The sequence below is a fragment of the Gorilla gorilla genome, chromosome 16 (genome assembly GCF_029281585.2).
Source record: "Gorilla gorilla gorilla isolate KB3781 chromosome 16, NHGRI_mGorGor1-v2.1_pri, whole genome shotgun sequence".
Lineage (NCBI taxonomy): Eukaryota > Metazoa > Chordata > Mammalia > Primates > Hominidae > Gorilla > Gorilla gorilla.
In genome coordinates, this window is record NC_073240.2 from 72,728,065 (window position 1) to 72,749,893 (window position 21,829).

Here is a 21,829-nt window from a genome sequence, read left to right on the forward strand (position 1 = left end):
GTTGAATCCAGGTTTTGTAGGCCCTAAAGTTTAAAGTTTCCAGAGGAAAGTAAAGACGATAGGAGGAGGAGGGGAAGTGGGAAGTGATGGCAGCAAATGTAGCTTAAACAGAAGGAACCAGGGGGAGAGTAGGAGGAAATGAAGCTTAGAGAGGCAGTCACGCTCAAGATCATGTCAAGCCTTGTAGGCATGGTAAGAACTTTGGGTTTCATTCTGACAAACACTGGAAATCACTACACAGTTCTGAGTAGAGAAAGGATATGATTTGATTTTTACGTTTAAAAAGTAACTATGGCTATTACGTAGAGAACTATAACGGGAGAAGAGTATAAGAAGGTAGACCAGTATGAGACTCATAGTTCATTGGACTGCTGTTGATAGCAGTGGAGGTGATGTGAAATGGTAAGGTATTCAAAATATTTTGAAGGTAGAGTCTTGATCAGACTCCTCCCAAACACCTTTATATGAACATGCAACACTTAAGCCAATCAAAGCAACTGGCTCAACATAGCAGCTTCTTCATTCACACACATTTGTACATACTGTTTTTCCCAATGGCTAGATATTGACTGTCTAAACCACTACTCACTTGTCAAGAATTAGCAAAAGTATTTTTTTCTTCTGTAAACCATTCCTTCATTTCCCCTTTCTGTATCCAATAGCACTTTGTCTTATTCCTACTATAATATTTATCATACCTGACAGTAATAATTTGAAAATTTTTACTGCCTCCACTTGTAGATTATGCACACCTTAAGGGCTTAATTCATCCTTGTAATTGCACAAATTATCACATAATATATATGTGATATATATTTTGTATCTATGTTTCTATCTATTGTATTATATATGATAGATATTATAAATGTTGTGTATATGATGTATATATGATAACATCATATATTGGATATATATCTTATAGATGTGTCTAATTTATTTAATCATTTCCCTATATATTTAGGTTGTTTGCAGTCTTTTGCTTTTACAGTCCTCTTCAATAAAGAACCTCATACATGTCAGCATGTCAGCGTGAAAAAGTGTGATTGTATATATTGTGTGATTATATATAAACATGAACAATGATAAAATTTGTTGAAATGCCTTCAGAAATGTCTTTTGAATTGAAAGTATTTATAATTGTAAAATCCTAAATAACCCCTGTTTTCTTTAGAAGGGAGAGAAAACTCCTGAAGAGCTCCTTCCCCACCCCTAGTTCTGAAAAGAAATAATATTTTTTCTTTCATGAGTAAACAATTTCAGTTTTCTGCCATTTTAGGAAGCTATCATTGATAACAAGTCCAGTCACATCTAATCATTCTAAATTTTTGTAAAGATATAAATATGATTATTGCCTAGGTACCTGATAAACTTATTTCATAAATATATCCACATATATATTGTATGATATACCTCAGACAACTGATCTGAAAATTACTTTTTTAATTTAAAAAACAGATTATAACTTACCAAATCAGTTTCTTTTTTCCTTCTTTTCTTTCTTTCTGTTTTTGGCACCTGTCAGGGGGACAGGAGATATATGGAAATTGTGATAACAAAGACTAACATACTTTCTTACTTCATTGCAAATGTTAAGATACTTGCTCAACAGGTAACACAATAGTCATTTCTTTATTCTCCAAGAGGAACTGTGCAGTGCTAATAAGCAAATGTGAGAAAAAATTTAAAATCTGATAAAACATAATTGCCAATGACAGCAACAGAATGGAAGGATACTTTAGAGATTATTCTTTTTTAAACCTCAGTTCTGCCCAGAAGCCACCGCCATATTAATTTAAATGACTGTTTTATTTTAATCATTAATTGATTTTTTTTTTTGAGATGGAGTCTTGCTCTGTCGCCCAGGTTGGAGTGCAATTGGTGCAGTCTAGGCTCACTGCAACCTCCGCTTCCCAGGTTCAAGTGAATTCTCCCGCCTCGGCCTCCTGAGTAGCTGGTATTATAGGCACACACCACCACATCTGGCTATTTTTGTATTTTTTGAGACCGGCTGGTCTCAAACCCCTGACTTCATGATCCACCCGCCTCGGCCTCCCAAAGTGCTGGGATCGCAGGCTTGAGCCACGACGCCTGGCTGGTATTTTTTTTTTTTTTTTTTTCTGAGACGGAGTTTTGCTCTGTTGCCCAGGCTGGAGGGCAGTGGTGCAATCTTGGCTCACCACAACCTCCACCTCCCAGGTTCAAGCAATTCTCCTGTCTCAGCCTCCCAAGTAGCTGGGACTACAGGCGTGTGCCAGCACACCTGGCTAATTTTTGTATATTTAGTAGAGACGGGGTTTCACTATGTTGGCCAGTCTGGTCTCGATCTCCCGACCTTGTGATCCGCTCACCTCAGCCTCCCAAAGTGCTGGGATTACAGGCATGAGCCACTGTGCCAAGCTGATTGTTTTAAAGATTTTACTTCCCATATTTTAGCTGTAGAAAACTACCATGGAGCTAAATATAAAATATATACAAAAAGGCAACATTTGGGACACGGAAAAACTCTTTTCCATACGACATTTCCTGATAACCATAGTACAGAACAATCTAAACCCAACCTTTTAAACTTAAAAACAAACGTAGTAGAAGCCTACTAAGAATCTTCTTCAGCAATAAAGACCTTAACCTAGATCTAGAACTGAAGAACTTTCCAGAACTTATTTATATCTGAAAACTTCAAAAATGGGATTGAAGAGGTTTTGGAAATTTAAATACATATAAGGTAGAATAACTAAAAATAAAATGGAACGTAATACAAAATATTGATGGTATTCTTGATATGAATAGGTATCTAATTATTTCATCTGGGGTACTGAAAAGAAACACATTGATAACTTTGTCTAAGCCTGATGTCTCTTCTGTAATATGGATTTTATAAAAATTATTTAATAAGGCTGAAGCAAGAATTAAATAAAATACACAACACCGAGTACAATTCTCAGGCCATAACAGGCACTCAAAATAAAAAGGTTATTATTATTATACAGACTTCCCAAAACACGTATTTTCCTAAAACCTAATTCAAGAATAAATATAATTTGTAGGTTTTTATAAAGAGGCCACTGGGTAATAAAATGAATCACATCTTTAACTATAATTTTTCAAAAGGAAATTCAGATACTTATCTCTTTTTTTTTTAAGACGGAGTCGCACTTTGCCACCCAGGGTGAAGTGCAGTGGCGTGACCTTAGCTAACTACAACCTCTGCCTCCTGGGTTCAAGTGATTCTCCTGCTTCAGCCTCCTGAGTAGCTGAAATTACAGGCGCCTGCCATCATGCCCAGCTAACTTTTGTATATTTAGTAGAGATAGGTTTTTGACATGTTGACCAGGCTGGTCTCGAACTCCTGATTTCAAGTTCTCTGCCAATCTAGGCCTCCCAAAGTGCTGGGATTACAGGCATGAGCCACCGCCCCACCCCGATCTCTATTAAAGCTAAGAGTATAATCTTGAGGGCAGAACATTATGTTTTAACTCAGTGAACAAAGTATTGATTGCAGACGGTTTAGAAAATATGGTCTGATAAATTATAAGACAGAATGAAGTTTGGAGGATCTAAAGTGGCGCTAAGTTGACATGTTCCCTGTAATGTTTTTCTCAAAATAAAATTTTTCTCAAATTTCTCAAATACAAGATGTCCCAAACGCTCTTAAAAAGAATTCATAATTAAATCCTTTAAGTAATCAAAATATATCACATTTACCTTTGTGGCTGTGCAATCTGAAGTCTTGAATTCATTCATATATTCATCTAAAAACACTTTAAAAGTGTTGACCCAAACTCTCACTGGAGATTCACCCAGTGAATCACGCTGCTCAAGCCTCATCGTCTTTTCCAAAATCTGTTCAAATAGTGCATAGAGGTCTTTATACCGTATGCTTTTCCCATCATCCATCTATAAGCAATAAGAAAAGAAATGTATGATTTTATAAAGAAACTCCTTAAATATAGAGGAAAGGTTACACTTGTAATGGGGTAGTATTTAGAATAAAGATTAGGATCCTGATACAATTTCTAATGAGCATGCCCATGAGGTCATGTGGTATTTGTAAACTCCCATTCTAGTATGGGATGAATGCAGAATAAAACATGCTAAATTTTAGTAAAAAACCTGACTGTAATAATTTGAGGAAGTCTTGAGAATTTCTCTTCTAAGTGAGACTTTTTAATTTTATGTAGCTATAAAGGTTATTTGCATACCTCTTAATTACTTTTCTCCCCAGAAATGAACCTTGTTTAGATGGTTCTACTCTAAAATTGAAAGAATGAATACTTGAATCATTGCCTAAGCATATATTAAGTAACCAATTTATTTTTCCAAAGAAGAGTGACATGCCCAGAGTAACATCATATTATTTGCAAGGAACTGAAATAGAATTTCTTTTATTTAAATGAGATCTGGAATTTTTTTTTTTTTTTTTTTGAGACGGAGTCTTGCTCTGTCACCCAGACTGGAGTGCAGTGGCATGATCTTGGCTCACTGCAACCTCCACCTCAAGCTATTGAATGGGTTCAAGCCATTCTCCTGCCTCAGCCTCCCCAGTAGCTGGGATTACAGGCGTGCACCACCATACCTAGCTAATTTTTGTATTTTTAGTAGAGACGGGGTTTTACCATGTTGCCCAGGCTGGTCTTGAACTCCTGACCTCATGACCTACCCGCCTCAGCCACCCAAAGTGCTGGGATAACAGGCTTGAGCCACTGCGCCCAGCCAAGTAGAGTATAAATTAAAAAGCTTTCCTGATTTTTCTCTTCACAGTGAATTAAAGAATATATTGAACAATGAAAAGCCAATAAAATATGAATTTTACAGAATATGATAATTCATAAACACTAATGCTTCTATAGACCAAAGCATTAATTGCACACACCAAAAATAAATTTTCTAAAACATGACCAGTATCATGTGAAAGTATAAGGTAAATCTCAAAGTGATATAAACTGATATGTAGAAATCAAGTGTCCATAAACTAACTGCCCTAATTCCATTAAAAGAAAACATACAATGCATTCCTCACAAGGGAAAATTAGACATTATAGCCTAGCAATAGAGCTAAAAGGATTATGAAAAGTCACAGGGAAAAACAGAATCATACCCAGGACATCTGAAGTCAGTATCTTAAAAGATGAAAAAAACAGCTGTAAGGTGGGAAAAAGCTACTCAAGGAAATTCAAGGGAGCTTTTAATCTGAAACCATTCAGTTTCCTTGTCTATCCCTAAAACAAAAACCATTCATTTTCCTTGTCTATCCCTAAAACAAAAACAAGGCACTGGAGAAATCTCTTATGAAACATGGCTTTTGTATTATCTTCTACAGCGCTATCAAATTTTTCATATGTTGAACTACTAAATATCTCCTAACATAGTCCAACTCACCGCCAATGCAGATGAATAAAAGCTGAAGATATTCTGCCGAAATTCCTTCAGGGCCTTTTTAAATACAACATCCACTAGTGTATCCTTCTTGCTGTCTTCATTATCTAGGTCATTCACCTGGGAACCACAAAACGAGTTTTAGTACACAATCAACTAATTGGAAAGAAGTAAATACAACAGTAGACATGTATTGTTTCTTCCACAATGACTGTCCTCAAAGTGCAAGCCACAGGCTATTATAGGACTCAGGTGAAAGTTATGACTAGACAGTCAAACTATAATTACTACTCTATGATTTCTAAGGTTCCTTCTAGCATTGTATGATTCTATAGTTCTGTTACAAGAAAACTCCCGTGTGCAACAAGCTGTACCTTCCCATATGAAATTTGACAATTTTAGGAAAATTAAAGTCACTACTAAAGCCTACAACCTTAAATCCTGTCTACCCAGTCTAACTAATGCATATCCTATTATTCACACCTTTCTGGTAAAGAACAGATCATCTAAAGCATGGAAGCATATGTAATTTTGATATCTAGAGGGTATATCCCGATATACACAAGTATTCCATACACAGAGCTGCTCCAGGGCCTGACTTGGCAAATAAAGTGTACCTTTTTCAGAAGAAATTCATCCATGCTTTTTAAATCACTGACACTTGCTATGATCTGGACAGAGTCATTTTGCCAATGCACAGAATCCAAAGCCACGTTGCTAATCTTCACACTTCGCTTGCGCTTAGCCTTTGGAGAAGGTTCTTTGTTCTCTTTGAATTCCTTCCGGCAACTGCCGGGCAGTTCTGGGCTCAAAGGAGGTGTTGGGTGATATGCAGCTAATTCTACAATTCAAGATAGAAGACCCAAAAGGACACATTTAGTAAATATATTGATAATCTTCACATCCTTCTTTTTAGAGTTCCTTTAATAAGTCACTGAAGGAAACATGCAAATATATGAAAAGCAAAGTAACATTAATGTTTGAGGTTAGGCAGCTAAGCAATAAATCCAGACAGCACATTTGTACAGAAAGCGTATTTAAAAATTACCACTTTTCAAAGGGAAATGATATATCTCCCAAGAAGCTGAGGTCTGATATTAAAAACCTGGATAGAAATGCTTTGCAGGACGTCAAGTTAGATCCCAAAGATCTCAGTCCCAAAGAAAAGAAGAGAATATACAACCATACTAGCATATTAAATGCTTACTGTTAACAAAGTCATAGCTTTGCTACATGTTTGAAACAATATGTGTAGCTATATACAAGTCCAACAAACCAGTGGAGTTTGATAATTATTATTATTTCTTTACTACAGTCTAAAGTCCTGAATACTTCTGTGATAACATTTGGTGATTGTTGGCAACCTGTTAGGGAGCCAAGTAACTCAACTGGCTGACTTCTGCTTGGGTCTCTTCTTCGGCATTTAGGATTTTCTTAAACATCCCCCAAATAACTGTCAATTTATTTTCTCTACAGTTTTTCTCTACAAATGTTTACAACGGAGAAATTAGATTCTATGTAGCCCATTACAACTTAGAACTAGACCAGATTTGCCAAACCCTATCTGGAGCTTGATGAAAATGTTTACCTCCTCTCATTTCACATGCTTGTCTTCCCAATGTGTATGCTCTTTACCCTCTGTCCAATGGTATATCCTGAATCTATCCAAACTAACTTTGATAATAAAGGAAAAAAGTAGCCCCCTACATGCTAAATACCACCTCAGGCAGGAATTGAGAGAAACCCAGTTTCAACTATGACACAAGAGTAAAGAATATAAAGATACAGGATACAATTATATTCAAACATATATCAACTGATTTTAATTCTATTATACAGCTTAGATATATTAAGTATCTATTTTATTTAGCAAAGTCAGTATCTTTCTTATTAATAAAATAAATGTTTACTAAAGAAATTATCCATAATCCCATATTAGCATTAAAAACAATGCCTACCTTAATACATTTTTTCCAAATATAAATAAAAAGCTATAATCCTAAGTTTTATACGTGTCATTATGAAGCAAACACACAACAAAGTCTGCTTATAATATGAATTTTCAATTAGAGTTTATACTTCTTTCTCAAGAATTAGCAGCAAAGAATATAATTGTGGGAAATAAAAAACTTAGAAGGATGACTGTCAACCAGACAAGATATAAGAAACTGATAACCTTAGTCACTCAATAGTAGGGAATTCCCAGTTTCCTAAACCTGTAGTATTCATTTAACTTGTTATTGGTTTTATTCACATCCATTTCTCAACTGATAGAAGCAAAGCCATAAGATACAAAAACAGGGGTCTAACTACCTTTCCACCATTCTTTCCTCTGGCATAGAGAGCTCAAGCCCATTCACCCCTCTGGGAAGCTCGATGATCTTTCCTCCTTGTTTCTCTATTTTATCCTAGATATGAGAAGATGTTGGTTTCTTATTGTAACTGGGTCTGTTCTATCCTGCCTTAAGCTTTCTTCCGAGGACCTCTTTCTATTTTAGTCAATGCTGGTATTTCACCCACATTACCATATATCCACCTTGGATGCATATCCCTGTTGAAGAAGTTGGTATCTTTACGTAGTAGCTAAAAACTCTCAGGCATACCTGAGAAAAGGGCTTGAGAAGTGGTAATCTTCTAACATTAGGTTAACTTGGAGAGTAAGTAATTTTCCCATTTAGAGAGGTCAGTTTTCTGAACGATGAACTAACTGTTGAGTACTTCTCAAATGTGTTATGCTGCACGCCCAGAAAGTTAAAATAAGAGCTATGGGACTGGGCATGGTGGCTCATGGCTGTAATCCCAACACTTTGGGAGGCTGAGGTGGGAGGATAGGTTGAGCCCAGAAGTTAGAGGTTACAGTGAGCTATGATCACACCACTCCGGCCTAAGCAACATAGTGAAACCTTGTCTCTAAAATTGAAAAATAATAGCTATTATAAAGTGCCAGGCATCTGCTAGGTACTGAAATATAGCAAGTACTTAATATACAACACAGTGGTTAAGACTGTGGACTCTGGAGCAGGACTGCCTAGATTCAACTCTTAGCTCTTCCAGTTACTATATGTGCATAAATAAATAACTTTTCTTTTTTATTTATTTATTTGAGACAGGGTCTCACTCTTTCCCCCAGGCTGAAGTGCAGTGGTGTGAACACAGCTCACTGCAGCCTCAACTTCCCAGACTCAAGCGATTCTCCTACCTCAGCCTCCCAAGTAGCTGGGACTACAGGCACATGCCTCCACGCCTGGCTAATTTTTATATTTTTTGTAGAGATGGGGTTTCACTATGTGCCCAGGCTGGTGTTGAACTCCTGGACTCATGTGATCTGCCCACCTCAGCCTCCCAAAGCGCTGGGATTACAGGTGTGAACCATCGTGCCTGGCCTAATAAAAAAAATTCTCTGTGCCTGAGTTTTCTCATCCATAAATTGGGAATAATAATCATACTAACTCTCAAAAAACTGTTGTGAGGAGCAACTGACTTAATAACCATAACATGCTTACCACAGTGCCTTGCATGTAGTAAGCACTCAAATATTAGCTGCTATTAGTTATAACCAGTAATACATATTTGTTAAATGAATGAATAATGGCTACATTTTTATAGTTTAGAAAATTAAGGCTAACCTATGATACATAGTCATTTTTGAGGTGGTTGCTGCTTCATTGTTTTGTGATGCATTTTTTGGGAACTTCTATTGTAGGAAAAATGTAACTTTATTTTTTAGTTAAGGAAGGATTTAACAATGCTGGTCCTATCTCATTAGAACATCCAGCCAACAGGATTGACATTATGAATACTACAGGAATAGCAAACTTTCAGAAAGAGTGAAAAGAAATTATGAACACAAGTTCCACCCTTTGGTCACTTTTACCATCTGGAAACTGATGAGCTGGAATCACATCTGTGCCTGCAAAGAATGGCGAAACCTCTGACTGGGTAGTAGGTTTCACTCTGGTAGTCTTCTTCTCCCCTTGTTTCCCTTTGGCCCAGAATCTCATCTTAGCTCTCTGAGGTCTGTTCAAAGAAATAAAGGTAAAAATGGAAATTAGAGTATCTCAGTGATAATATTTGTATATATCATTTTAAGCTTTACAAATCTATGTATATTAGCTCATTTAAGCTTCACATTTAAATTAAGTGTATTTATCTTTACTTTTGCATTTAAACTTCACCTGAAACTGAAAGGCGAAAAATTATTTAACTTCTCTGGGTTTTGTTATTTCTATATTCAGATGAGGAAACATCTTGAATACAGAAATAACAAAACCCAGAGAAGTTAAATATTTTTTCTAAGATGAAACAGCCACAAAGAAGTGGAGCTAGAATTCTAACTCAAGTTTTCTAACTCCCAAACTGGTTTATTTTCATTCTTGTCCCCCATCCAGCTTGGATTTAGTATATACACAATTTAACAACAAAGAAAATACTTTTTAAAGAAATCACGAATAATCCTACCACTCTAAAAAACATTAGTTTACCTTTTTTTGTCATTTCCTTCCAGTCTTTATCCATAAGTATGGCAAGTTTTACATCACTGTTATCATGATGCACATAGCATTTTAAATCTTTCCACTCACCATTACATAATAAAAGCTTTAATGTCACTATTTACATTCATGAGTTATTAGTATTATTAACAGCCACTTATTTGAACTTGTATCTTTCTCCAGGCACAGTGCTTACAAAATTTAATTACAATATCAACTTTGCTTTTTTCTTTTTTCTTAAAGAACAGGTGATAGTAACAACTTTGCTTTTAACAAACTACTATAAATATGTTACAGGTGAAAAACTGGAGACTTATATATTAGGTAACTTTCCCAAAGTTTCACAGTGAGTGAAAAATTCAGAACCACATCTATTATATTGTATTGCCTCTTCTTAGTGCTTGTACACGCTTTCATCATATACATCAAAGTACCTTGCGATAACAATGGCATGTAGTTACTGACCATATATTATGTATTCTAACCTCATAGTTGGAGGTTTATTTGTAAATTAATTTATCTGTTCATTTGTCTGTTCAATCATTCAATTAAAAAATTTTGAGTATGTACTAGGTGACAGGTACTATGCCTTATATATGATATTCCTAATTTCACAACTACTGTGATAAACAGTATTATCCTTACTTTACACATGAGCAAACTAAGGCTTACAGGCCTGATGGAGATGGAAGTTAAAATCAAGTCTATCTGGTTTTGAAGCCCATGAGCTCTTTCTTTCTTCCTTTTTTTTTTTTTTTAAAAAAGCTTATTACTAAACTCATATATTTATACATTAAAAAGAGAAATTGTTCTACAAGACTAACTAAAAACAACAGTATCTCTCTGCCATGCTCACCCCATTTTCTGCTCCCTAGAGGCAACACTTTTGAATTGCTTTAACTAATTCTTCTGATATTTAGTGTGCTTCTGTAACTATCATACTCATGGCCACAGATAATGATCAGGCATGTTCCACCATTCCAGTCCTAACCATAAACATGTGCCCCCAAAAGAATTATACTGTAATTTTAGTTAGATCAATATTCAGTATTTACTTTTAATGATATTCAGTATTTATTTTTATTATGTAAATAATATTCACAGTTGAGGGATGTAATTCCCTAAATAATCTACTTTATTCTAGAGGATTTTTAAAATCTGCTCATGAAAACTGTTTGATTTTTCATTTGCTCACTTTTCTATATACAATTCACCTCCATGTGTTTCCCCATTTGTATCAACTCTCAATACATTCAAATATATTAGGTACTTTATCAGTTTCATCTTATTGAAAAAAATCTCTCCCAGAGCCTTCTAACTTGCTCCAATTTGGAGTGGTTTCCCTCATTGCCTGCTGTGCAGTTGTCATTTGAAAAGCTACTTTCATCATTATAACAGATTCCTTTTGTCTCTTTTGTTTCATAACAACATGTCTTTTGGTATGGGTCTATTTTCATCCACTATGTTGGGCACTCAGTGGCGTCTTCGAATCTGGAAAATCGTGTCCTTCAGTTCTGTAAAATTTGGCTGAATTACTTTTTAAATAATTTATCCTCCGTTTTCTTGGTTCTGTCTTTCCAAAGTTCCTACCATTGGGTCATTGGATCTCCTGAATGGAGCCTCTAATATTCCCATCTCTTCCATTTCTTCATTTTTTGCTCAACATTCTGAGATATGTCCTCAAATTTCCTTTTGATTCTTGAGTTGCTCCTTTATCATATTTTTAATTTTCAAAAGCTCTTTTTATTATGAATGTTTCTCTTTCATGCACCATTTGGTTTCATGAATACAATTGTATTTGTTATGCAAAAGGTCTGTTGATAGTTACATTTGTCTATCTTGAAGTGTTCTAGTCCCTGTAGAGTTTATTTCTTCCAAGTTGTATTTTATCTGTTAATTTTGGTTTCTTCAATATAAGGTATTTCCTCAAATATACAGTGATCAGTGGTATGTGATTATTATTTAAAGTAGGGTAAAAAAAAAAAAAAAAGAGAGAGGCTGCTTGGAAGCTCTAGTGTGCCTTGGTGGGCCTGCTAAAGTATGGTCTTCCTTACAGGGTTATCTGGTTGGTTGACTTTGCAGGGAGAGCTCCTGATAGTAATATATTCAGGTTTTTCCCTAAGGGCTAGACAGAAGTCCCCAAAACTCTTTGAACCATTTGCTTAGAACCATTTGCTTAGAGGGTATGGGAAATGAAGAAGGCTGGCAAATCTTAACATTCTGTATATAAACAGTCATTAAATCCCTATGTTCCAAATACGTGCCCCAGCCCTCAATTGTATCTAGTAAACTCCAGGTCCAGAGATACTCTGTTTTATACTTTCCAGATAATAAATTTCTTGTTCTGCTATAACTGGGGAAGGTCAGCCAGCTAGATGTATCTTTCTCAGCTTTACTTAGCTGGATTAGGATTTGGCTTTCTAGTATGTATTAACATATTTAAAATTTAAAGTCCATTTACTTTTTGGATTCCACAGTTTTATTGCAGTTGTTTTCACTTCTAAGTTTTTTTGAGGGGGAGAAAAGTCCTTTGTAGATTTTGTCATTTTAGCAATTGTGGGGGAGGACGTGGAAACTAAATATATATAATCTATTATTTCCAGATGTATGTTCTTCTACTGTGTCACATCTTATTTCTCAATATTTGGTTTCTAGTATTATCTGCTCTGGATTTGGGTTACCTTAGATTATACCTCTACAGTCAGTGAAAAAGTGGTCTTTAATATGGTTATGAACCAGAAAAATTTCAACATAATCTTGTAAGTTTTCGGCGAGGCCCAAATGCTTATACAACATAATGAGGGACAAAGATATTTATTTGAAAAATAAAAATTCCATAAGCTCTCTTAAAGAGAACAGAATTATCTCCTGAAAGGCCTTTTCAGTTCCATTTCTAAAATGCTTACCTCAGAACAGAATCCAAGTCCAAAGCTGGCACCTATTTTCAATCTTATTTAGTCTCATTCTCTTTTACAACAAAATACCATAAGTCATGTAACAATTTGGAGACCTTCCCCAAATCATACTGCTAAGTATAGAGGGAGATAAAGCCCATTATACTGAAGGGAACCAGTATGTGCCACCCCAAAATATTCCTCTTTGAGATAAATATTTTTAAGCTAAAGGCAATTAAGAAGTAGATGCAGAAAAGCTCTCTACCCTCCCCTGTTCGCCTAAAAGCAGGATATAAATTTGAAAGGTGTTCTTTCTTCCCTCTCTACCAACAAGGACAGAAAATCACTGGAGACAGTGTAGACCTTTATCAGCTAGAAATGACATCAGAGGAATCTACCAACTTTACTCCATTAGTTTCCCCATACATTTACCTTCCCAGTTTTGTTACCTTTGGAAGCCTCAAACTGCTTATCTTTGTCTTGTCACTTCTCTAAAATTAATTGTTCATTGTTGAAGACAATGTATAAGCCAGATTCCTAAACCACTGTTTTGAGTTACCTTTCCTCTGCATGATGTGCATGCACTGTATGCACTAACTTGCTTATTTTTCTCTTGTTAATCTGTCTTTTGTTACAGGATTCTGTCCCAACTATGAACTTATGAGGGGTGAGGGAAATTTTTCTTTTCTTCTCTTCAATACATAACTACTATGTCCCTATAAACAGTAGGTACTTACCATTTCTTGAAAAATTGGTAAATAAGTTTAATTTCAAAAGTGGCCTATCAATTACGGTTTTTTAAAAAAGCTCAGTACTTAACTATAGTCAGTTATCAAATAAAATTATATTACCCCTGTTAACTCCGTGTATACTTTATACCTTATATCTGAATCTGAAGCCTTCTGTCTCACTGCCAACTTGGTAATCTCTCCTTGAGACATAGTCTTATGAAGTTTTGCTTGTTCATCAACTGACGAAAATCGCTGTGATGTCTGTAATAATTACATATGTGAAAGATTTAATGCCAAGTAAATATATGATAGCACTGTAATTAAAATTCAGGTTACAGAATTACTTGAGCTATTTAAAAACACACAAAACATTGATACTATTCAGAGATTCATTGAAATAATAGAGCCTACTGAAATCTCTATATAAAGTAATCTGAAATAAAGATGACTTGGTCAATGAAAATAAACAGGATCTACCAGTTCATATTTTCTGACAACTTAAAAAAGAATCTCAAGTGGAAAGGCAAGAAAGTGAAAACCGTTTAAAGATAGAGACAAAAGATGCAGGATCTAATAAATCTAGAACGCTAAGTATTGTTTTTCAAATCTCCTTTTATTTATCCCAAAAGGTGGTTATTACTTTTATGGCTTAACTTGCTATTATAAGTTCTTCATACATCTAATCAATAATTTAAAAGAGATGGAATATGCAATGATTTTTAAAGAGCAAAAAGATGACAGAATAAAGGCTCATTACCATTATTAATGGTCTAAATTATAAACAATTTATAAGGCTATCAAACTGTGACCTGATTTTTAATTGGCAGTTCTTGTTCCATTTGTTTAAAATGTGTCCCTCTAAAGACAATCCTGTTCTGAGGAGAGAATTTCTTGTTATCTATTCAAGTCATTTCCTAATATTTCATTTTTCTGTAGTTATAATATTCTTTCTTTAGCCTTTTGGTCTGCCTCACTATGGCCTTATTAACAGAAAGAGGAAATACCTTAAATTGGCAAAGATGAAGTAATAGGGATCTGGTCTACCCTCTTACCTGAAACCAACAAAAAACCCAGACAAAATAATATGAAACCGCAATGTTTAAAACAATGGACAGATATCCCTGAGAGATGGGAAAAAAAGGAAGTATGTTCTACACTTGTCCCATCTTACTGCCTTGAGAGTTTCCAGGCTGTGATGCAGAGAGGAGGAACCCAGGTGAAACTTGACAGACTCTAAGTGGAACACATGAAGCTGAAAGTCCAAGGTGAGCACAGTGACTAGAGACCAAAAGACAGAGTACTGGAGAGGAGTGAGAAGCACAAAGATAGAACTCTAGAGATCTACAGAAGGTCCACATTGAATGTTCAGCTTGAGTACTAATTAACACTTTGTATGAGAAAACAACCCAAGACCAAGAAAAAGATCACTTGAAAGGATTAAAGGTAATTGAGCCCATCACTCACAAAAGGTCAGTAATAGTGTCTATGCCCAAGAGCCAGAGCATATAACTTTATGATTCACAGGGCACTGGGCAAAGTATAGAGAGGATCTCACCTCAATAGTCAAGAATAATTAGCCCTAGACTGAGTACTGTTTGGGTCTAACAAACCTTTTTTTTTTTTTTTTTTTAAGAGACATGGTCTTGCTCTGTTGCTCAGGCTGGAGTGCAGTGGTACAATCACAGCTCACTGCAGCCTTGCACTCCTGGGCCCCAGTTATCCTCCTGCCTCAGCCTTCTGAGTAGCTGGGACTACAGGCACATGGCTCTGTGCCCAGATCTTACTTTCCAGACCTCTGTGCAAATAAATTGAAAAGTTAGATGAAATTGATAATTTTATAATAAAAAAAGGTTTACCAAAATTGACCCTGTTAGATAAAAGGTTTAAAAAAGACTGATTTCCCTAGAAGAAAAAAAGAAAAACTTATCCAGGAACTACACCACAAAAAAGTACCAATCCCAGGTGGTTTCATAGAAAAATTCTCCCAAATCTTCAAAGAACAGATAGCTGCAATGCTACAAACTGGTCCTGACTTTTTTTAGAGAAATAAAATACACATATAAATACTAAGTGTATAGTCAACAGTGTGGCTGCTGTCTTAAGGCTGCCAATCCAAAACTCTTAAGTAGTGAACTTTGTTCAATAACAACCAGTTTTCTACCACGCAACACCAACCTCAAAATCACCTAGCCCAGGTCCTAAAACTTTATGAATATCCTCTCCTGACTTCTCCCTTGTGAGATATTACTAAGACACAGTCAAAGTGGGTTTTCTCTTACTGTAATAAGCTAATAAACAGCTTTGTTTGATCAACAGGTTTTTCTGGCAGTCTATGGAGTAGACATCAGAGAGAAAGAAAATTCAACACAGACAAGGATCAGAGAGTATCTCAGAGAATAGCAGAAATAGGAATATAAGAAGTGACAGCAGTTTGGGGGGAATAATGAGAAATTTAGTGTTACGATGCTAGAAGTCATGAAGATTGAAATTCTGGAGAGCCATTCAGAAGTCATATCCATAGAGATGACTGCTTTAAATCTGGGGGATGATAAAAGAAAACTGTACAGAGAAAAGTATAATGTTTCCTATACTAATCCTATAAATAAGGAATAGAAATGATTTTACTAACCCGCTTACCATTCAGAAGACAGAAACTAAAAAAAAACTATCTTAAAAACAGCTGCTTAGCAGAAAACGCCATTCTTCTTGAGTAAATGCCAATGTGGTGTGTATAAAAATGGAGTGAGAGCAGCACATAGAGACTAAACAGTTATTCAAACGGCAGCATTTGAAGTAGGAGGTTAAAAAACACCAAAGTCACTAAGGAGGGAAACTACTACACTTGTTTCCCCTCCCACAGCAGGTAACAACTGATTAATAATTTAAAAACTCAAATCTCCTTCAATTCATTTGTGAATGTCTTTATCCCATTAGATTGAGTTACTTCACAATTAGAAAGGTCATACAGCAATTTCTTCCAAGATTTAATGACACACTTCAGAGTAATAAAATCAGTTTGTCCAGAAAAAAAAAAATCCAGCTTTTAAAACTCCATGTACCTAGAAAATCAAATACATTTAAAATCCAGAAAATATTGTGAGATTGTAGTAGATTTTATTCAGACACAATACATCTTCATCTTCACAATATCAGATAATGTTAGAACATGGAATATTCTCAAGATAAATAAAAAGAGAAACACATTTAAAAATTGTTCCTACCCACCCCATCCCCAACCCTGGTAAGTATCTATCCACATATTCTACAAAGCAAAGCTTCTTCATGCAGTGTCCACCAGAAACAAGCACCACCACCTGTTCCTAAAATAGCTCGTGGTGAAAGAGAAGGAAATGAGAAAGCTGGCGACGTGACTAATACACTGTGCAGGGAAGTGCTCTACAACTACTGGCATGCAGTGACCGTCAAGCAGGTGAACAGAGGCTAGAACACTGAAAGGAGCTGAAAGCTCCAAGCAGAAAGCCCAACTTCCTGGTTCATCTCAGTAAAAGTTCCCAGTGTAAAAGAAGTCTATCATCAAAAGGACTAAGGGTTGTTACAAAGGAAACTCTCAGGAACAAAACAGCAGTCATAATGCCAAAGTTTTTCTGCAAACAATAAATCTACGTATACCAGACAAAGCAGGACTTTTCATTAAAATTAGTTTGTTCCATTACACAATTTCGTATTTAACTGTTAATCAGATAACACAGTATATTTCCTTATTTATAACTCAAATACAGGGCACCTCCAAAATGCTATTATTTTATTCTACACTGAAGATTTTGGCTCTAATTATACATATTATCAGATACACAGAATGTTTCCAATTTCTATAATCCTACAGTTCAGCTCAGGTTAATGACTCATTTATCTAATCAGGGGACTTGTTTTGCATTTTTCTCTTTTTGCTGTTGTTGTTTTTGCCTTCAAAAAACATCACTTTTGTCACTTAAAAACTGGGTCTACCTCCAACAAAAGATAAAGACAACGAGAGTATTCTGGACAACAGGAGAAATTTCAATTAATTAGATCTTTGACAATTCAAACAGCTTAAAACAGTTCAAAGATAGAATATTTAATGAGTCAAATAAAGACCATTCTAAAATTTTTCTCTGATAATTGACAGACACTAAAGAATATTAGAGAGCTCAGTTACAGATATGTATGGAAATAAAATGTTATTTCACTCTACTTCATCAGTGATGTTCTGGTTCATATTAGACATACGGTCCTTATCTTATATATTTCTAGGACAATTCCAAAATGAAACTCTTTGCATTAATATACCCATCAATATACTAATACTTGTCAAACCACATATACACCTGATTTGGGCTGAGAAGATGATATAGTTATATTTTTAGCTTAAAATGGTGCAGCTTTATTCAAACACAACACCAATGTTATATTGTGTGATTAATACAAATTCACATTACATATAGCCTTCTATTTGGCTGGGTTGGTCCAGGAAGACACTTTTTGCTCACTATATGTTTTAAAATTCACGTTTATTTCTTATTAGTGGAAAGCGAGGTGGAGGAAGAAAGTCTACAGGCAAAAAATGTAAAAGTGCATTGTAGCTAAAAGCTACTGGATTATTTTAGACCAAGGATCAGTAAACTAAACCACGGATCAGTAAACTATGGCCAACAGGTCAAATACAATCCACTGTCTGTTTTTGCAGTTTTATTACAAGACAGTCATGCCCATTTGTTTACTTAGTGTCTATGGCTGCTTTCACACTACAGTGGCTGAGTTAAGCAGTTAAGTTAGGTAGTTGCAATAGAGACTATATGACCCACAAAGTCTAAAATATTTGTTATCTGGCCCTTTACAGAAAAAATGTAAGGACCACTGCTCTAGACCTTTTAGGATACAACATTGAAAATTTCTACATTAGTGCCAAGTCAAATAATCTTAATTTTGCTTAATTTATGGCTTTTTAAAGTGCCCTTTATTTAAGTTCTATTAAATTAAGGTTTAGCTTAGTTGCTGTGTTCACTGAGGTTTCCCATGCACAAACCATTACATGGGAAGAAGCTGTGAAGGTTAGCTTTAGATTAGCAAAGACTATTTCCATCAGATTTGCTTGCTATTTTTCTTATATTGCTGTAAAATTACCATTTCGGAGTCACTGTGAGAGGCCTGACCCAGGGTGGGTGCAGGCCCTAGCTCACAGTGAGAAGCTTGGTCAAGGGAGAGAAGGGGCTCAATAATGTCATCGTAATCATCTTCCTCTGTATCCCCCTCCCCATCGGCAAAAGTACCTCTAGTCAAGAAATCGGAGCGCGTCCGCGCCATTCGAGCTTTCTTTTTATGGGCCGGTCTGGCAACCTGCTTGACCAAATGATAAAACAAATAACACAACAATGTTTGGGGTTTTTGTTCTTTTTGAGATGATGCCAATGAAAGACATCAGAGGGCTCATGAATTTCTTGAAATATCCCTCCACCCAACCATGCCCTTTCCACTAGCAGAAGTGACAGGGATGACCAAAAGGAATCTGTATACATTACTCTGTATGAAGGACTAGAATGGAAGCTAAATCTACACTGTTCTACATAGCCAAAGAAGTCATCTTTCACTGCCATAATAAGTCAACAAAGTCTCTTGCACAAATTGCCTTCTTTTTCTTAGCAACTGGGTTTTTAGGCACCATTCCCTGCCTGGAGTACACCTTCATAATTATAACAATCTCCGCTCATGGCTTCTTTCTCTAAAAACACTTGGGAGTAAATGGGTAGATGAGGTGCTCTACCTACAAGAATAATAATTTCCAAAATAATGTACATCTCTTTTGTATAGAAGATAGATAAACAAGAACTCAAAACTTACCTCTCTTTGGCCTGGCCCAGCTAACTTCACAGGTTTCCATGCTGGTTCATCTTCTTTATGGAGTTGAGGATTTCTACTGTTTAAGGCTTCTTTGCTGACACTTTAAATAAAACAATGAAATTACATTTCAGTTCTTAGCAGATATCCCATGGCAGCCAGGTTAAAGACTTCCAGCAAATTCCATAAATATTTTCAGATCTTAGTCAATTCCCAAGACAATTAAGTCATATTTTTTCTGCTTAGCTAATTAGTAATAATAATCCTGAACCTACCCATAAGACTGAATTACTGATGATCAGTAATACCCACTGATGATCAGTGGGTATATTCCACTATGAATATGACATATGTTTAAGAATAGTAGCTGCAAAATAAACTCAAGAAATAAAATAGATCTGATGATGGGGAAAGGAAAATACCAAACCCCTGAATCTTTAGAATACTAGTCTTACAAGGGGCCTTTCCATCTAATCATTATAAAATACCTGAAAAATAGCCATCCAGTGATGAGGATCTCATTATATTTTATACTGAGATGGTTCCTATTGGTTAGAAAACTCCTTCTGAAATCTCTCTTTGTAGCTTTCATCCACTGTCTTTGAGTTTTAAAACTTGACGTTGAGGCCGGGTGTGGTGGCTCATGCCTGTAAACCCAGCAGTTTGGGAGGCCGAGGCAGGCGGATCACCTGAGGTCAGGAGTTTGAGACCAGCCTGGTCAACATGGCAAAACTCCGTCTCTACCAAAAATATAAAAATTAGCTGGGTGTGGTAGCAGGTGGCTGTAGTCCCAGGTACTTGGAAGGCTGAGGTAGGAGAATCACTTGAACCCAGGAGGCAGAGGTTGCAGTGAGCCAAGATCGTGCCACTGCACACTCTAGCTTGGGTGACAAGAGTGAAACTCTGTCTCAAAAAAACCAAAAAACAAACAAACAAAAAGCTTGATGTTGAATAGCCTAAAATCAACACTGGCAGGGTAAGAAATTGTTATCAAACTAAAAGTATGCTCCAGACAATACAGGTGTTACAGTGTTAGCTTATGAAAATGTAATTTTGATTGAAAAACTGTATGATGAGAATGCTTTATCATTAAATTCTGGGCAGAAATAGATGCCAGAATCTGATGAAAAAGTGTATATAACCTTCATGTCCCCAATTACCTATATTAACTCAGTACCATGAGTCTCATCAACAACATATTGACAATCTCTCCTGAGCAGAACTGTAAGCTCCTTGAGAATCATATCTTACTTCCAAGGATAGTGCTAGCTAAAATTAGACACTAACTTATGATACTAGTTGGTAGATTAATTGTTCTTCCATTCAAAATCTTTCATTTAATTTTTATAAAAGAAAGTCTAGGAGCCATAAGAAATTATCTTGCCCTTTGCCTCTATGCAATAAGCCCGAAACAAACACAAATAGATGCAATCTTTGCTAGCTATAGGCTTCTTAGAGATCTCCCTTTTTGAGCAATATATGTACAATGTGTGTAAGCCTAGCAATCCTAGCTTGTCCTAAAGGATTCTCTTCTGGCTATCAAAATCTCTCTTGCCACAGTTGAGCCTATTGGACCTTCATTTATCCTCCAAAGAGAAACAACAATTAATAGGATCTTGATAATACTTGACCACTGCAATTAACCTTTTAACTCACAACATTTTCTTTAGACTTCACCATGAATTTTTTTTGTCCTTTCTCATTAAACAGTTAAAAACTACTGTGTACTCATCACCACTACAGTACAAAAGGGACACTAACCTAGTATTACTTTCTAATTATAAAACCCAATGCCAATCCTTAATGATGAAATGCAAGTTCTAGTCCCAGCCATTTCTCTAAATATATGATCTTGAATAAGTCATTTCACCTCTATGGGCCCCAGTGACCTTATCTGTAATATGTGGGAACTGGATTACATAATTCAGAAGCACCAACATTTATGATTCTACAAAATGTTAAAGTTTCTAATATTACTTATACAACAGGATGAGATTTAAAGTATGAATTTTATCTGTAGAGTTTAATATAATCTAATATATAATAATTTTAAAGATAAGTAGATCATTAATAAAGCAATAAAAGAAATCAACTCAAATACACCTACAACTATATATCTTGGAAAAATAAGATAAATATTTCACAAGGATGATTAATATTTTTTAGAATCCACAATTTGTTTTCTACAAAACAAATTCATGGATCCAACAGCTACTTTATAAGTGTATACACCTATAATACATACACACACATAAATGTCATAATTAACAGACATTAAAGAATATTAAAGAGCTCACTTATAGATATGCATGGAATACCATGTATCACTAAACTTAGAATGACAGTGAATATGTTTTTAACACTCTCTTATGGATGCATATGCTATACAGAGCCTTTGAACTTCTGGAAAATCTGTAGGTTAATGGGTGGGAATAATACTTAAAATTGTCATTAAGCTCAACTGTACTTTGTAATACTATAGAGACTCTTGGAAAAATATATTATTGAT

The 21,829-nt window shown here is 35.5% G+C and overlaps 1 protein-coding gene across 24 annotated transcripts in view; it reads right to left on the reverse strand.

Moving 5' to 3' along the window:
- The window catches only part of MYO9A (myosin IXA), a 307,532-nt gene that overhangs the window by 65,723 nt on the left and 219,980 nt on the right, over positions 1 to 21,829 (reverse strand). For 11 of the 24 annotated variants that reach the window (XM_055363670.2, XM_055363662.2, XM_055363661.2 and 8 more), the window contains 8 exons: positions 19,324 to 19,423; positions 18,610 to 18,825; positions 13,637 to 13,749; positions 9,248 to 9,390; positions 5,991 to 6,214; positions 5,377 to 5,493; positions 3,703 to 3,894; positions 1,468 to 1,515 (listed from right to left, as the gene is read on the reverse strand). In XM_055363670.2, coding sequence (XP_055219645.2) covers positions 1,468 to 1,515; positions 3,703 to 3,894; positions 5,377 to 5,493; positions 5,991 to 6,214; positions 9,248 to 9,390; positions 13,637 to 13,749; positions 18,610 to 18,825; positions 19,324 to 19,423 — 1,153 coding nt within the window. The remainder of the gene's footprint in view (positions 1 to 1,467; positions 1,516 to 3,702; positions 3,895 to 5,376; positions 5,494 to 5,990; positions 6,215 to 9,247; positions 9,391 to 13,636; positions 13,750 to 18,609; positions 18,826 to 19,323; positions 19,424 to 21,829) is intronic. The other 13 variants (XM_055363671.2, XM_055363664.2, XM_055363665.2 and 10 more) reach the window with 2 other exon arrangements.